The 16,733-nt window shown below is 45.1% G+C and overlaps 1 protein-coding gene and 1 pseudogene across 1 annotated transcript; one reads left to right on the top strand and one right to left on the bottom strand.

Annotated features, from left to right (window-relative positions):
• Positions 1-1,755: 1,755 nt before the first annotated feature.
• LOC124963537 (vacuolar protein sorting-associated protein 29-like) lies at positions 1,756-3,108 on the bottom strand (annotated as a pseudogene).
• A 4,150-nt stretch (positions 3,109-7,258) lies between these two features.
• On the top strand, positions 7,259-16,442 carry Dmap1 (DNA methyltransferase 1 associated protein 1). The gene is made up of 10 exons (XM_047532680.1): positions 7,259-7,668; positions 8,193-8,284; positions 8,547-8,742; positions 14,225-14,383; positions 14,478-14,645; positions 14,903-15,088; positions 15,250-15,321; positions 15,610-15,682; positions 15,797-16,092; positions 16,283-16,442. The coding sequence occupies exons 1-10, from the start codon at positions 7,564-7,566 to the stop codon at positions 16,340-16,342; spliced, it is 1,407 nt and encodes a 468-aa protein (XP_047388636.1). The 5' UTR covers positions 7,259-7,563; the 3' UTR covers positions 16,343-16,442.
• The last annotated feature ends 291 nt before the right edge of the window (positions 16,443-16,733 follow it).

The following is a 16,733-nucleotide window of genomic DNA, read 5'->3' as shown; positions in this document are numbered from 1 at the left end:
CATACATGTATATAGGGTAATAATGTCTGTCTTATTCTATGGTCCTTCCCATCCCCACTGCCTCACCCCTCCTCTCTCTCCCCTCTGTATAATCCAAAGTTCCTTCAATCTTCCCTACCCACCCCCACCATGAATCAGCATCTGCTTATCAGAGAAAACATTTGGCATTTAGATTTTTGGGATTGGCTTATTTCACTTAGCATGATATCTCTAGTTCCATCCATTTACCTGCAAATGCTATAATTTCATTCTTCTTTAAGGCTGAGTAATATTCCATTGTGTATATGTACCATATTTTCTTTATCCATTCATCTGTTCAAGGGCATCTAGGTTGGTTTCATAGTTTAGCTACTGTGAATTGAGATGCTCATAGTTAGAGATTTTAACAATCTTCTCAGCAATCAATAGAATAGTAGGTAAAAAAAAACTAATCAAGACATAGATGATATGAATACTGTCAATCATCTTGACCTAACTGATGTTTATAGAACCTTGTACCAAACGATTGCAGGATACACTTTTTTCTCAAGTACACATGGTATGTTCACTAAAGGACCATATGCTAGGCCATAAAACAAGTTGCCATAAAGTTAAAAGGATTTAAATCATATGGAATAAATTCTCTGACCATAGTGGAATTAAATTAGATACCAATAACCATAAGCTATCTAGAAAAGTCATATTTGAAAATTAAGCAACATACTTCAAAATAATCTTTGATCAAAGAAATCATAAGGGAAATTAGAATGATAATGAAATGTAAAAATTTGCAAGGTGCAGCTAAAGCAGTGATCAGAGTGAAATTTACAGCTTTAAATATTTATAATGGAAAAGAATAAAGGTCTCATATGTACTCCTTAAATTTTATAATGGAATGCTGCATCTCCAACTTTACGGTTCAGTGGATTGGATAATTTTCAGTTCATGCTGGGCAGTTCCCATTAGTGTTTCATAGTCAGGCATTCAGTTTCTACCAGGGCCTAGTTGTCAGCCAGAAACTGCTTTTCAAAAGGTGGCAACTGTTTGCAGGTGAGACTGAGGATTTCTTTCAGAATCCCGGGTGCCTGTGCTGCGATTCTCCTACTGGCGTCAGCAGAAGACAAGCATTAGATTTTTGCCACAAAAGACTTTCAGCATCACTGGGTGTGTTCCATAAGCAGGCCGAATGGCAGCCCAGCTGGAATGCTAACCCAGAGCTCCCTCAGGACTCCTCCTGGAGCCAGGCCCCTCTCAAAACTTACCAGTTACTGGATAAACGAGTCAGAGCATGAACAAAGGTACAGCACACGCAGCCTCCAAACCCAAAGAGAACCACCAAGCTTTGCAACTCTTTCTTTAAGGTGGACGGTACAAGGTGTAGCACCTTATCTTTCATTTATTTTTAAATGAAAGGTAGACATTTATTCCTGAAGAAGAGAAAAATGTATACAGAAAGTCTAAATTCTTTCTCTTCATGCACTCCCTTTGCAATGAAGTCCAAATACCAACTGTGAAGATGTTTTCAAGGATAAATTTTTCTTAACACATGACCACCTGCTGTGTCATGGACTTTTTTTTCATAGAAACCATATACTGCAAATATATTCGTATAGCTTACAAGAAGCTTAGAGCACTTATGCATGTTAACAGAGAAGACATATCTTACTGCAAAATATTACAGAAGTAATACAACTGTGTGACTCTTAAACATTTAATTACTTGATTCAAACAGAGGAATGAAAAAAAAACCCCACAAAATCATGAACAGGCATGGCTTTAAGACTCTTTGTATTCAATTTCTTCTACTTTCACATCATCTCCAATTAGCTGGTGGACATAAGTGACCATGGAAGAAGCCTGGATATATCCATCAACACAAATGAAAGAATAATGTTTGTTTCCAAGGCATTATATGAGCCAGTGGTCAGAACCTGGGTTAATATAGAATATATTTTCAAGTTCAAGTGCTTCAAATTTGTGTACGTGTCCTGAGATGAGAATGCCCACATCAAACTGTCTCGGCAATAGGGCTAAGCTGGCCATACCTACCCACGGAATAACTTGATGTCCATGGATCAGGCCAATTTTGAACTGTCCCACGTCTGTTCAGGATAATTCAGATCCTCATTGAAGTCTTCTCTCACAAAATGAGCATCACCAGCCAGTCTTGAGATAGTCATAACTCTCCTGGGTGCAAAAGTTTCCAGTGCAGAGAACATGCTGGATCTTTCCTGGCACCAGGCGTTTTTTGAATTTAGCAGGCAAACTGTTGCACTGGTGTGGAATGTGCGGATCTCCCAATACAACACCAACAGCCTGTCACCTGGCTCTGCTCAGTCCCCACAGCAGCTGTCGCCCTCTTCCTCCCTTATCTCTTATTTTAATATTTATTTAGTTAATTAGTTCAGAAAAACGAAAGAAGTCCCTTAACAAAGAAGTCTGTGAGGGAGATCAGACTAGAAGAAGACAGACAAACATCCATTTGTTTGTGGTGGAGAAGTAGCAACTTTCTCTCGCATGCTCACCCTATGTAAAGATCATATGTTGCCATATGTCAGCACTGCAAAAACCGAGAATGAAGTTGTCTTTGTTAGAGAGTGAGTGATCACGCTAGGAAGGCTTAAGTTTTTATTATTTGGGGTTTAGAACTAGTCGCTGTGGCCCTGCGTTTCGGGAGCGAGGGCTGGGAGCACAGGGGCTGAACCCAGAGGCGCTCTACTACTGAGCCACATCCCACCCACTTTGTTTTTTGAGAGAGGGTGTCACTAAGTTGTGCAGGCTCACCTTGAATTGCAATCCTTCTGCCAGAGCCTCTGGAGGACCTGAGACTGTAGGCCACCACACCAGGCAAGAGACTTGAATATTTTCAGCTTGGAACAATTATGAATAATACTGTTCTGATGGCTTTTGTTTATGCCTTTGGTGAACACGAGAACTTACTTCTCTTGAGACTCTACCAGGAGTAGAACTGCTGTGACAGCAGGTATATGTATATTTAACTTTAGTAAATAATGTCAAATGATGTTCCTATGTGGTTGTAATAATTTAATTTCCATCAGTAATATAGGAGAGTTCTACTGCACCATATCTTCACCAACATTTGGTATTATTTTTTTTTACTTTAGCCATACTTGTGGGGAAAAGGTAAACTACCCATATTGAAATAAAGAGAAATAGGATAATAAATATTAAAGAAATTGAAGTGATAACTAAAGATTGTCTTCATCCAAAAAACCAAAATCAAGCCAAAATGAGGTCATTTCTAAGTACTAGCATACTAAGAGTTTGTGTGTGTGTGTGTGTGTGTGTGTGTGTGTGTGTGTATTATTACACCTACTTCAGAAAAAGCATGAAGATTCCCAACTTCATATAGGAAAATAGCATAAATTTTTTTTTTTGGCAGGGGTGATTTACCACTCAGCTACATCCCTAGTCCTTTTTATTTTTTATTTTGAGACAGGGTCTCACTAAGTTGTTTAGGACCTCGTTGAGTTGCTGAGACTGACCTCGAACTTGTGATCCTCCTATCTCAGCCTTCTGAGTCATGGGCTTACAGGTATGCACCACTGTGCCTGGCTAAATAGCATAAGCTTGAATCTAAAATTAGATATAGTTATGAGAAAGAAAATTATAAGCCCATTTCATTTATGAAAAGATTATTTTAAAATTCTAAATAAAATATTAGTTACCTGAAGCCAAGGTACACGTGACCAGGTGGATTTCATTCCTTGAATGTAACATCAGAAAATCTGTCAACTCACTTCATTGATAGACTAAAGGAGACAATTCATATGAATATATCAATTGATAAAAAATATTCTGCTAGCTCATTACCTATGACTAGGGAATAAACAATTATTAGAAAACTGAGAGCTGAGTGAATCCCAGCAATTTTGGAGGCCCAGGCAAGAGGATCACAAATTTGAGGCCAGCCTCGGCAACTTAGTGAGGCCCTGCATTGAAATAACAAAATAGAAATCAATGGTAAGATGCCCCTAGGTTCAATTTCCAGTCAAAAGGAAAAAAGAAAAGATGAAGGGGTGGGGGGAACAAAAAGAAAGAAAAATTTAAGTACACCTCCTTTAGGAATAATACAAGGATGCCCACTACCACAGTTGCTATTTAACCTATTTCTGGTGATCCCGGCCAATGCTAAAAGAAGAATAAATAAGAGGTGTAGGTAATATTGTCATTATTTGCAGATGATATGATGGAACCCATTCCTGCTTTAGTTGTTGCCTAGCTATCTCCCAGAAAGGCACAGTCGCCTGCACTGTGGTCCAGTTCATCCTCCACAGCTCAGCTGGATCTATCTTTCCTTTTCCTTCTCTTTCTTCTTTTCTTTTATTATAAAAGAAGTACACATTCATTGTAGGACATATAGAACGTACCTACAGACAAAAGGTAGAATATATAAATAGCCTAAACAAAAACTACCAATGGTATAATTTTGGCTTATTCTCTCTTCCAAAAGGTTTTTTTTAATACATATACACACTTATAAAAGGCAGAGAACATAAACTCTCTGAAGGCAGGAATTGTGTTTGCCTTCTTTACTGCTTCACATCCAAGACCTAGCATAGTGCCTGGTATATAATAGCATATATGTAAGAGGCATACAGTAAGTATCAAACAAATATTTGTTGAATGAATTTATGAACAAAAATGAAAAAAAAAACATTCCTACCAACAGTTTATGCTAATGTCTATTTCACCTATATCTTGGTCAAGAATGGGTATCACAATTTAAAAGTTTTACCTAGCTGACAGGCAACAAAATAGCATCCTATTGTGGCTTTAAACTTTTAATTTCTTTGATTGCTTACCTGTATGTTCACTAGCTGTTATACTATTTATGCAATTTCCTCTAATGCTCTTGGCCCATTTAAAAATGGAAACATCTGTCCTTATCTTATTAGTGTGGAAATGTTCTCTCTTATTAACCTGATCAAGTTCAAATCAGCTCTCCCTTACACCATGTACTGCCTCCCTTTTCCCATAGTGTTTTTCTGAGGAGTTTCTCCAAATAGGGCACATTTTCCAGTTTTCAAATGAAGAAACAAGCTCTGAGATGGTTCAGGTTCAGAAGATGAGACCTAGTGCCATCTTTAAGGAGCTCCTAGTCTTGGTGAAGAAAAGGGAGGATGTAAGATGATTGTCCTTACAGTGAAACTCAACTCCTTACCATGGCTCACAATGCCTACCTCTGATCTCAGCTCTTCCTGTGCTCCCCATTCTCACCAGACACACACCATACTGGATGTTAGTCAGGTTTCCATTGCTGTGACAAAATACCTGAGATAAACAACTGAAAGGAGGAAAAGTTCATTTTGGTTCACAATTTCAGAAGTTTCAGCCCTTGGTTGATTGGCTTATTTACTTTTGAGCCTATGGTAGAACATCATGGCAGGGAATGGGTGATGGAAGAGGCCTTTCACCTCATGACAACCAGAGCAGAGCTGGGGTGGGGAGGGAAAGATTGAGAGAACGAGAGAGAAAGGGAAAGGGCAACGGGGTGTGGGGAAGGGCCAGGATCCAAATAGCCCCTTTCGAGGGCACGTTCCCAATGACCTAATTTCCTTCCAGTAGGTTCTATCATCTTCCAATAGCACCACTGGCTAGGGATGAAACCTTTTAGCATATGGGCCTTTGGGGGGACACTTATATCCAAACCATAACACCTTCTTTATCTGTTTTTCTTCAAAAAATAGAGCACCTTCCATTTTAGGGAATTTGCATTTGCTTTTCTTCCTATCACAAACATTCATTCTTTCTCCAGATATCCTGTGGTTATTTCTATTGTTTAAATTCTAGTTCAGATTTCGACTCCCTGGAGAAACATTCCCTGACCACACTCTTTCGCCCTGTTACTCTTTTATTTCCTTCACAGTTCTTCTCACCATGAAAAGGTACATAATGGATTTTACTGTTTATATGCCCAGTGTTTCTCTTTGCCCACAAATAAAAGGTCTACCAGGAGGTATTTGTACCTCATTCACCTACTGCATCCCCAAGTCCAAGAACTGTGCCTGGCACAATATTCATTTACATGTTAGAATCTCTGTCTTACACAATTAATTACACAAATAATGACACAATTAATTAACCATAAATAGGGTCAAGTGCTTAAGGCAGAGGCACAGGGCTCTCTCACATTGCTTTACTTCTGGCTCCAAGGAACATTCTTTTACCCTGTGGGCAATTTTTGCTACAAGACTTAGTTTCCCCAGAAACTGAAGCTCGGTGCATCCAGCAGCAATCAGACCTCAGGAACAGGGCGAGGTATGTACTTCCAGGCATAGTTCTCAAGTTTGGGGTCTAGCTAGACTTGCACTGCAGTTGTTGTATCTCCTTCTCCATTCAGATCATAGGCTGCAACATTTATATCTAACTTGTGCAGGTTGTCTGCTCCTCTAGTCCTTGTGGGGATCTTTGGCAGGTCTTAGTTTATGGTCTGGCCTTAATCAACCTCAATGCCTTAGCAAGCCCCTCTCCATGCCCTGCACTAGTTGCCCATGAATTCTCCATGTTGGCAGGTTGATTTTCAGAGGCTGAAGCTGGGAGCTGCTTCCTCTGTCACTTCTGTTCTTCCTCTTTCTCCAGGGATATAAGCAGATTTCTTCCTTTGAGGAGCTTCTTCCAGTAGCTCCCGACTTGGAGCTGCGTTTTGAGCCTCTTTATAACTCAAAACAGTGTAGCTAGCTCCCGGATTAGTAAAGTTCCAGGATGCTGGGGAAAGGAAAGCCCCAGAGGCCCCAAACCCACAGCCACTTCCACCACAGAAGGCGCAAGTAATGTCCAGACTCTATCTTGGCAGCCACCCAGGGATGCTCGGCCTGTCTAGTTTATCTCTTCATTGCCAAACTTAACACAGGTACACGTTAACATTTAATAAACAAAGGCAGTTACTATCACTAATTCATTTAATTAAAAATGTCCCAGGCACTGATTTTTATGTTTTACATGGATTATTAGTATTTCATTTAGGCAGGTATTATTACAATTTTTTTTTTTTGGAAATGAAGAAACAGGTTAAGATAAATTCCTTCCAGAGCCACAAGGTTCTGGGCTTTTTTTTTTTTTTTTTTACGCCCAAGATGCAAGGGTGTAACTCGAAATATGGTAAAGGCCGGAATAGTAGCACACCACCATGCGCGGGGGTCGCGCAAGGACAGGACTGTGATAAACTCAGCGCGGCCAGTAGTTTTCGCACTGAGTTGCCAGCCGGCTCCGTTTCCGCCAAGCACAGACCGGAAGTGTTTCCGTCGGCCGCGTTTGTAACGTGCACACCCGGAAGTTTCTGACTGAGGATTTGCGGGGTTAGGGGAGCGGCGCAGGGAACCGCAGCCGGGAGACGTAGGTGTGGAGGCGCGGGGTGGGGAACGAGGAGGTGTATGAGGCTGCTGCTAACACCCAAGCAACGGGACACGCAGAACCCCGACCTGATCTGGACCGCTGTCCTCGCGGCCCTCCTCTTTACCCCGCCCCCACTTGGGTCCGGAGTGGTCCCGCCCCCTGGCCTGAACGTGGTCCCTCAAGCACTGACCCTGGACCTAGGGGTGCACCCCCCATCTCTCAGGCGTGATGGCCACGGGCGCGGATGTACGGGACATTCTAGAACTCGGGGGTCCAGAGGGTGATGCAGCCTCCGGGACCATCAGCAAGAAAGACATTATCAACCCGGACAAGGTAACAGGTGCATTAGAGAGCATGGGGTAGTGAGGAGTAAGGGAATGACAACGGAAGAGAGAAGAGGGAGTGATGGGGTGGTACACTTCTAGTGAGATGCACGATAAAAAGGTGAAATAATGGTACAGAGAATATGTGTCATTCTTGATGAGAGGATGGAGGAGGTGGGACACTGTGGGAGATGGTAGGGACCAAGAGAGTGGGGCACCTACAAGACATGAGAGGACCAGGAGAGAGAAAAGTTTTGGGTCAGGGGAGACCAAGATGTTGTGACATTAGGCTGAGAGATGGGGAAAGGATCTTCAACTTTAACATATCACAGATGAGGGAGGGAAGGGGAATGACATGCTCAGATTGGGTATGCTTCAGCAAGTGGATTTCTGTGTCTTTAATGTGTGTCGTTATAATGTTAGTATGTGTGTAACTGTACTTACAATGCTTTGTTGAAGGATTCTGCTGGTCTAAAGAATTTTCAGGAAAGGGAGTCTAGGTTGTGGTTCCTTCCTTGTGGTTTCTTTCCTCAGAAAAAGTCCAAGAAGTCCTCTGAGACACTGACCTTCAAGAGACCTGAGGGCATGCACCGGGAAGTCTATGCCCTGCTCTACTCTGATAAGAAGCAAGTATTGGGATCCCAAATCCCCATTCTCTGACCCCTGAGCCACCTACCATGTCCCTAACTCCTGGTTTTTTCTTCCAGTTCTCTCCTTACCTTCCTTCCTCAACCAGGGTTCCTGCTTGCTGAGCAGGATGCAAGAGGAGCTCAGATGTCTTGCTCTAGAACATGACTTCCTTGCTCAAGGGGAAATCAGCTCCTTGAGTCTTAAGGCTGTATACACCTTCTGATTCTAACCTTATACCTCCCTAAATCCTACTGCCAGGGATGCACCCCCACTGTTACCCAGTGACACTGGTCAGGGCTACCGCACAGTGAAGGCCAAGTTGGGCTCCAAGAAGGTGCGACCCTGGAAGTGGATGCCATTCACCAACCCAGCCCGTAAGGATGGAGCTATGTTCTTTCACTGGCGACGGGCAGCAGAGGAAGGCAAGGACTACCCTTTTGCCAGGTTCAATAAGGTGAGCTACCACCATTTGGACATAGGCCAATGCTGCCCACCTACTCTGAGCCATATGTACAAGCTCTCTCATCTCCTAGGGTTGGCTTCAGATGTATGCTCGAGCCCAGCCATGGTTACCCACTCAGTCTTCATGTCAAATAAGTGCAGAGTGGGGACTGGGCACGGTGGTGCATGCCCATAATCCCAGCGGCACAGGAGGCTGAGGCAGGAGGATCAAGAGTTCAAAGCCAGCCTCAGCAAAAGCGAGGTGCTAAGCAACTCAGTGAGACCCTGCCTCTAAATAAAATACAAAATAGGGCTGGGGATGTGGCTCAGTGACTGAGTGCCCTTGAGTTCAATCCTTGGTTACCCCCCCGCCCCCCAAAAAAAGTGCAGAGTGGGGTCTTTTCTGCCCATGACATCCTGTTCTTCCCTGAACCTACTTTGGTTCTTGGTGACTTCTCTTAGCCTTTTACATACTGCTGTTTCTCAGACCTGTAGCCTATGTTTTGCTTTTTTCACTCTGTGCTTTCTTTCTAGTGTGTCTGATTTACTGTGTGGCTTCAGATACCCTCTATAATTCAGTAACTCCAAACTTAATATCTGTAATCCAGAACAATGGTTCCCACATATCTGTAGATGTCATTTACTGACAAATCTTTCAGAATGCCCCAGAGGTACCTCACATCAAATAGGTACCCCTGATCAAAACTTATTCTATTTTCTGCCCCAAACCTATTCCCCATCTCATTGAGTGGATACTGGTATCCACCCATTGGCCACACTTGGGAATCATCCTTGACTTAGCCTTGTCCCTTGGGTCTCAACAGCAGGACAGAGGTACAGCAGGAGAAGACAGTTAACAAACATCTAAAGAAATAAATAAGTTGGATTTGTTCAGATAAAAGCCATCAATACAATGAAACCAGGGTATAAATGAATATGAAATGAGAAAAAGAATGAACATCTAGGTGTAAGGGAGGCCTACTTTTAGATAGGGTGGTTAGGGAGGTCTCTGAGAAGGTGGCATTTAAGCTTGACCATTGTGATACATCATTGAGTCCAGTTGATTATTTCCACAATAAAGCTTAGTTCTCTGCCTATATTCTCCATCCTCTCTGCCACCACTCTAATCCAAGTTGAATTATCTCTGGTTTGGATAATTAAGGCTCAGCCTTACCCAGACTCATCCAGCCAGTGAGAGGCAGAACTCGACTGGATTGGAATTCCTGTCCATGACTTAAGCCACTGTACAATGAAGCCTCACAGGTGTTCTAGCTTGGAACAGCCTAGACTTAAAGCCTAAAAGCACCAGAGGCTCAAAACCAGGACTATAAGTCCTGACTTCTTTCCTCTCAGCCCAGTATATCCAGCTGCACCTGGATACTGTCCCCTGGATGGCTCGCAGGCTTCTCAGACTTGAGCATGGCCACTGTGAATTCATCACTTTCCACATCCCAAACTAGGTTTTCTTCCATCTCACCATCATCCCTAAGTCCAGTGGAAGGAGAGATAGGAGATGCAAGGATGGGAAGGGATAACCACGAGGGAGGCCTCTGAGGCAGTGGGGGAGAGAGGTAGGATGAGACAGGTTGAGGTGAAGACAAAAAAAATGTTCATTTTGTATTTGGTAAATACTGCTCCATGCCAAGTTGAGGACTAACCATTGAGGGCACAAAAATGCAGACTCAATGTCTGCCCTCAAAAAAACCATATTGTTAGGATGGGAAGAGGGGTTGAGGCAGTCAGAGCCTGGTGGGATACATGGTATATTGGGAGGACCTGACAATCATGGAAGCTTACTGGAGTTGTTAAGAGTCTGAGTTGTCCTGAAGGATGTCACCAGGTGGTATTAGGAAAGGTATGCAATGATTTTTTAAATAAAGGGAACAACATGAGCAAAAGCATAAATGATAAATTAAAAAAATTTTTTTTAGTTGTTGATGGACCTTTATTTTATGTATTTGTTTACTCATATGCATACTGAGAATTAAACCCAGTGCCTTACACATGCTAGGCAAGTGCTCTACTACTAATCTACAACGCCAGCCCCATAAAATAATAATTTTAAAGGGTCATGTGTATGGGATGCTATGGGCATTTCTATGCTGATGAATCCTAAATCCCAAGGTGGGGCAATGTGGGAGATGCCAGCCAAGTGGTGAGTAGCAGCCAGGTCAGGTTGGCCTTTGCATCCAGGCTCAAGAATTTTTACTCTGGTGTCATTTTGTAAACATGGACAAATTTTAAGCAGAACAGTGTCAGGATCAGATTTGAGTTTTGGGTGACTACAAGGCCAGAGAATGAAGTCAGAGTTAAACAAATTAATTATCTTCCTCTCCCGTACTGCTTCTCACCGTGGATCTCATCTCACTCAGTGGCTCCCTATCTACTCCCTTGCTTAGGCCAGAAACCTGGAAGTCATTTATGGTGGCAGCTCTCTTTGCTGTGCACACTCAAGCCCTGTGGTTTCTGTCTCCTGAACCCTCTTGATCTGGGCCCTTCTCAGTGCTTTCTTGAAGCAGCTCAGGCCTTTCCACCTCCCACCTGCATTACAACTGGTCCCCAGACTCTTGTTTCACCTCTCTGTCCTCACTGCTGCTGGGGTGGTCTTTGATAACAAGAACTATGACCTTTTATTTTCCTTAAAACTAACCCTGCTAGTTCCTGTCACCCTCAGGACAATTCCAGAGTCTATAACAGGTTCAGAGCTGGCTTCTACTAGTTTGCCAGGCTCTTTTTGTGTCTCTGCTATTTGTTTCCCAACATGTTCCTGTCTGCACATCAGGCGGTTTTTCTCTCTACTTAGGATTCTCTTCCCGTTTCCCCTCACTAGTTCACTTCTACGTAACTTTTTTTTTGGTGGTACTAGGGATTGAGCCCATGGGCACTCAGCCACTGAGCTACATCCCCAGCCCTTTGACAGGGTCTCACTAAGTTGCTAAGGTTATTCTCAAACTTGTGATTCCCCCTGCCTTAGCCTCCCAAGTCACTGGGATTACAGGCATGTGCCACTAAACTCAGCCCTAATTAACATCTAATTTTTTACAGTATTGGGGGTTATGCCCAGGGGAACTCAACAACTGAGCCACATTCCCAGTCCCCCCACCTTTTTTTTTTTTTTTTTAATTTTGAGGCAGGCTCTTGCTAAGTTTCATAGGCTGGCCTTGAATTTGCAGCCCTCTTGCTTCAGCCTCCCGAGTTGCTGGGATTAACAGGTGTGTACCACTGTGGCTGGCACAATTCTGCTTTACCTTAAATGAGGACTCATTTATCTCTTCTCTGACCAACTCTTGTCCCCAGGCTGGACCCAATGTCACTTATTAACACCCTTAGGCTTACCTTTGTCATCAGACTCACCACACTGTACTGAATGACTTTTTTTTTTTTTTCCCCCGGCTGAACTGTGAACTGAGAAGTGAAGCCCACTTCCCTTTTATTATTTAGCACTACGTTTCTGGTATAGGTGAGGCAGGCCTGTGATAAGTATTTGTTGAATGAACAGAGATGAAATGCCTTACTTCAAGAGCAGGATTGGCTATGCTTTTACCATGTTTTTAGGTTTTTAAAAATTAAATGGAATTAAATGCATAGGAGGGATATATATTCAAACCTAGGAAACCAGAGAGACTCCAGAGAAGAAAATGTTACAGACAGAAGAAATGTGAATGTGAAAAGGCATTTCAGGCAATAACAAAGGCAAGGTTTCTGGTGTGTTCCAGAAACTGCTGATTATTTGGCAGGAACTTAGGGTCCGTTGAAGGGCAGTGGCTGCAGAAGGATATGTCATTCCCTCATGTGCTCATTGATCAATTCAGTAGATATTCATTGGTACCTAATGGAAACTAACTAAATAATCCTTGCTTTTGAGGCGTTTGTGAATTATTTTGAAGGCACTTTTGTTTTTCCCTAGAAGGATATTTATTTTTGGTACCAGGGATTTATCCAGGGGCACTCAACCACTGAGCCACATCCCTAGTCCTATGTTGTATTTTATTTTGAGACAGGGTCTCACTGAGTTGCTTAGTACCTTGCTTTTGCTGAGGCTGGCTTTGAACTTGCAGTCCTCCTGCCTCAGTCTCCCAAGCCACTGGGATTACAGGTCTGTGCCATCACCCTTTTTTTTTTTTTTTTTTTTTTTTTTTTGAGACAGGGTCTCAGTAAGATGCTTAGGGCCTCACTTAAAATTGCTGAGGCTGGCTTGAACTTGTGATCTTGTGATTCTCTTGCCTCAGCCTCCCCAGCTGCTGGGATTATAGGCATGTGCCACTGTGCTCAGCTGAAGGAACTTTATCTTGAAGGTGGGAGGCTTAGGGGTTGATGTGGTAAGATCCCTTGTTCTAGAACTGCATCTCAAATTATCTGTGGTGAAGGACATTTTTATATTTCCAGTCCATCAGATACTGATAAAGATAATACAATAGTAAGAAAAAGATAATACAAGTTTTTGTTTCTTCATATTAAATTAACCAGCACAGTTTTATTATATAAAAAGTTTTCTGTGCTTCTGCTCAGTTGCTCTTTTCACCATAGACTAGTGAAGTCTACACTGCCCTTTCAAAAGTAGCTCTGTTCACAAAAGTCAAATTTTGGCTGCAGATGGAGGGTTAATTGGAGGAAGTTTGAATGGAGACAAGAGAGATGAGTGGAAAGCTGTTTTTCTGAGCCAGGCAAGTGATGGTGCTGGCCTGGCCCAGAATGTGGCAGTGGAGATAGGGATTATGGAGGTAAAGCCCCAGATTTATTAAGTGGTAGAAATTTAAAGATGCCTCCCAGGTGTTGGTCACATTGACTGAGGTCTGGACTAGTGATGTCAGTATGAGCATGTTAAGTTGAATTCAGAGGAACAGCTTGGGACTTCCAATAGGAGGTGTCCAAGAGGTACTGGAGAGAGCCAGCTGTGGTGGTAAGCAGAGAAACTTTCCCAGTTCAGTCTAGCATTGACTCTGTCCTTGGGTCTCTTAAGTGAAAAACCCCGCTTGTGCTGGTGCTATTTGTCTCTGGAGAAGAGGGGTGGGGTGTGGTCTAGGGGAGCAAGGGGCGATGGCAGGGTTGCATATATTGGGGCTAGGATTCAGGTCCTGTCTGTAGAGGTTTGACTTCGGAGAGCTCTGGGGGAGCGACAGACCCCACTGTCACCACTTGGTGGCAGTAGTGCTTCAGACAAAGTTGCTTGGCCTTTTCTCAGTCTGATGGGTGTATTTAGCCATCTGCCTGGCTCCAGAGTTGACCTTTGGACTCCACAGAAGTGCTTACAAGTGGTCCCCTCACCTTTACCATGGGGGCAGGAGCACGTGTCCTATTACCAGGCTCTGGAGCTGAATATGGTGAAGTTGCCCTTAGAGTACATCAGGCAGGTTATAGCCCAGAGGCTGCCAGGGTTCTAGTCAAGCAGATAAGTGCTTTCCTCACTCTAGGCTGCCCTCTGCAGGGGTTGACAAGAGGACTTGCTTTTGTCCCCCTGATGTGGGCATTCCCCCACTGTCCCTCTGTGCCAGTAGACCGTGCAGGTGCCTGTGTATTCAGAGCAGGAGTACCAGCTTTATCTCCATGATGATGCTTGGACTAAGGCAGAAACTGACCACCTCTTTGATCTAAGCCGTCGTTTTGACCTGCGTTTTGTAGTTATCCACGACCGGTATGACCACCAGCAGTTCAAGGTGAGCTGGTATGCGTGTGCTTGTGTCCCAGCCTCTGGACCTGGTAGACCCTACCTTCATGCCTATTTATCTCCCCGTGTATCTTGGTTCTCAGAAGCGTTCTGTTGAGGACCTGAAGGAGCGGTACTACCACATCTGTGCTAAGCTTGCCAATGTACGGGCTGTGCCAGGCACAGACCTTAAGATACCAGTATTTGATGCTGGGCATGAGCGCCGGCGGAAGGAGCAGTTGGAGCGTCTCTACAACCGGACCCCAGAGCAGGTTAGTCCCGAGCCCCACTGCCTCTCCTCTAAGCCCTAAACCCCTTGCTCATTGCCTCTGTCCTCTAAACCCTTAGAGCCCTCACCCCATTTTCCATCCCCAGCCCATTCCTGCTGCTTCTTGGCTATTACCCTGCTGTCCTTTACTTCCGTCCAGTCCCTTCCCTCTCAGACAACCTGCCGCCCTTCACCTCCCTATCTACTCACTCTCTGGATTGCCCTCACACTACCTTTCAGCATCTCTTCTCCCTTTTCTAGGTGGCAGAGGAGGAGTACCTGCTACAGGAGCTGCGCAAGATTGAAGCCCGGAAGAAGGAGCGGGAGAAACGCAGCCAGGACCTGCAGAAGCTGATCACAGCAGCAGACACCACCGCAGAGCAGCGGCGCACTGAACGCAAGGCCCCCAAGAAAAAGCTACCCCAGAAAAAGGAGGCTGAGAAGCCGGTGTGGAGCTTAAACCAGCCCAGCTTGGGGTGGAGGGGTTCTGTGCCAGGCGACCCCACCCCGAGTGGGGAACTCAGAGGGCACACAGAGTTAGTGGGGTGCTGGAACTGACCCTAGACTCATTCCCTGTGACATCTTGGTCTCTACAACTCCTTCCCTAGGCTGTTCCTGAGACTGCAGGCATCAAGTTTCCAGACTTCAAGTCTGCAGGGGTCACACTGCGAAGCCAGAGGGTACGTGAGTTATCTCCTTTAGTTTGGGCTCTGGGTTCCTGCTGGCCTGAGTGCTGCAACCAGTAGGAAGGGTGGCTGTAGACAGAGGTGGCCTCATCAGGATCACAGGGGGATGTAGCCAAGCTAAGGTCAGAACTTTCACTATATTCCACTTGTTAGGCTATTTCCTTCTCTGGCCCATAGTTACCTCCAAGGGGGTACCTTCCCCCCAACCCCACTATCGTTAAGTTCCTTTCAATCCCTAAACCTCTTGTTGGGGAGAAGACTTAGCTGCCTGGGTCATTGCAGATGAAGCTGCCCAGCTCCGTGGGTCAGAAGAAGATCAAGGCCCTGGAACAGATGTTGCTGGAGCTTGGTGTGGGTGAGTGTGGGCCCCAGAGGAACTACCCATGGGGGGCTGTGGATGAAGGCTGGACAGGGGGTGGGCAGTTTGTTACAGGCCTTTAGCCACAGCCTGGCTGTGCCTTGCCTGCAGAGCTGAGCCCCACCCCCACGGAGGAGCTGGTGCACATGTTCAATGAGCTGCGCAGTGACCTGGTGTTGCTCTACGAGCTCAAGCAGGCCTGCGCCAACTGCGAGTATGAGCTACAGATGTTGCGGCACCGGCACGAGGCACTGGCCCGGGCAGGTGTGCTGGGGGGCCCCACCACACCAGCAGCGGGGCCAGTCCAGGCCTCTGCTGAGTCAGCCGTGTCTGAACCTGGACTTGGCCCTGACCCCACTAAGGACACCATCATTGATGTGGTGGGCGCACCCCTCACACCCAATTCGGTAAGAGTCTGGATGGGCTTGGGAAGCATGCCCTGACCCCATTCCCTCTAGTGCCTGCAGCAAAACTATCACCTCTTTGAGGGTCTGTGGCCAAGGGCAGGAGTGGGTTGACCAGTGGGCGTTATCTTCCGAGTGAAACACACACCAGGCCTTGGGGACCACTGACCTCAGCACTCCTGTGTCTCCTCAGAGGAAGCGACGGGAATCGGCCTCCAGCTCATCTTCTGTGAAGAAAGCCAAGAAGCCATGAGAGGCCACCCGGAGTGTGGGTGGTGCTATGGTGTAAATAGAGCTGCTAACTTAGACTGGGCTGCCTCTGCCTCTTTTCCTGCACTTCCGATGCCCCTGGCTGGGAGGGTTGGCCAGGCAGGGGCTCAGCACAGCCACTTCCCAAAGGTGGTAGTGCTTGCCTGTGTCAGGTCCTTGGTGGCACTGTTGGTTGGCCTCTAACCCCTGACAACTGCCCCAAGCCTCTATACCTTGAACACCTGTGGTCTTACACTCAAGATGACCTCACACACAGTGGTGGCTTCAAATACCAGCAGCTTTGAACACAGCCTTGTGCTAAGACAGTCTTCACACTCCCAGACCTGTATATCTTCAGTGAGGGTGTTACAGGTGCTGCAGTGACAGCTGGCCAC

Source organism: Sciurus carolinensis, chromosome 1, assembly GCF_902686445.1.
Source record: "Sciurus carolinensis chromosome 1, mSciCar1.2, whole genome shotgun sequence".
NCBI lineage: Eukaryota > Metazoa > Chordata > Mammalia > Rodentia > Sciuridae > Sciurus > Sciurus carolinensis.
The sequence above is the reverse complement of the archived record's forward strand: the minus strand, read 5'-3'. Positions and strand labels throughout refer to the sequence as shown.

Bases quoted from the DNA above. Each gene is read 5' to 3' on its own strand.
- Dmap1 (XM_047532680.1), top strand. From the start codon at position 7,564: ATGGCCACGGGCGCGGATGTACGGGACATTCTAGAACTCGGGGGTCCA. The intron at 8,285-8,546 runs GCAAGTATTGGG...TCCTACTGCCAG, and splicing joins CTGCTCTACTCTGATAAGAA to GGATGCACCCCCACTGTTAC. The intron at 15,089-15,249 runs GTGTGGAGCTTA...CTCCTTCCCTAG, and splicing joins AAAAGGAGGCTGAGAAGCCG to GCTGTTCCTGAGACTGCAGG.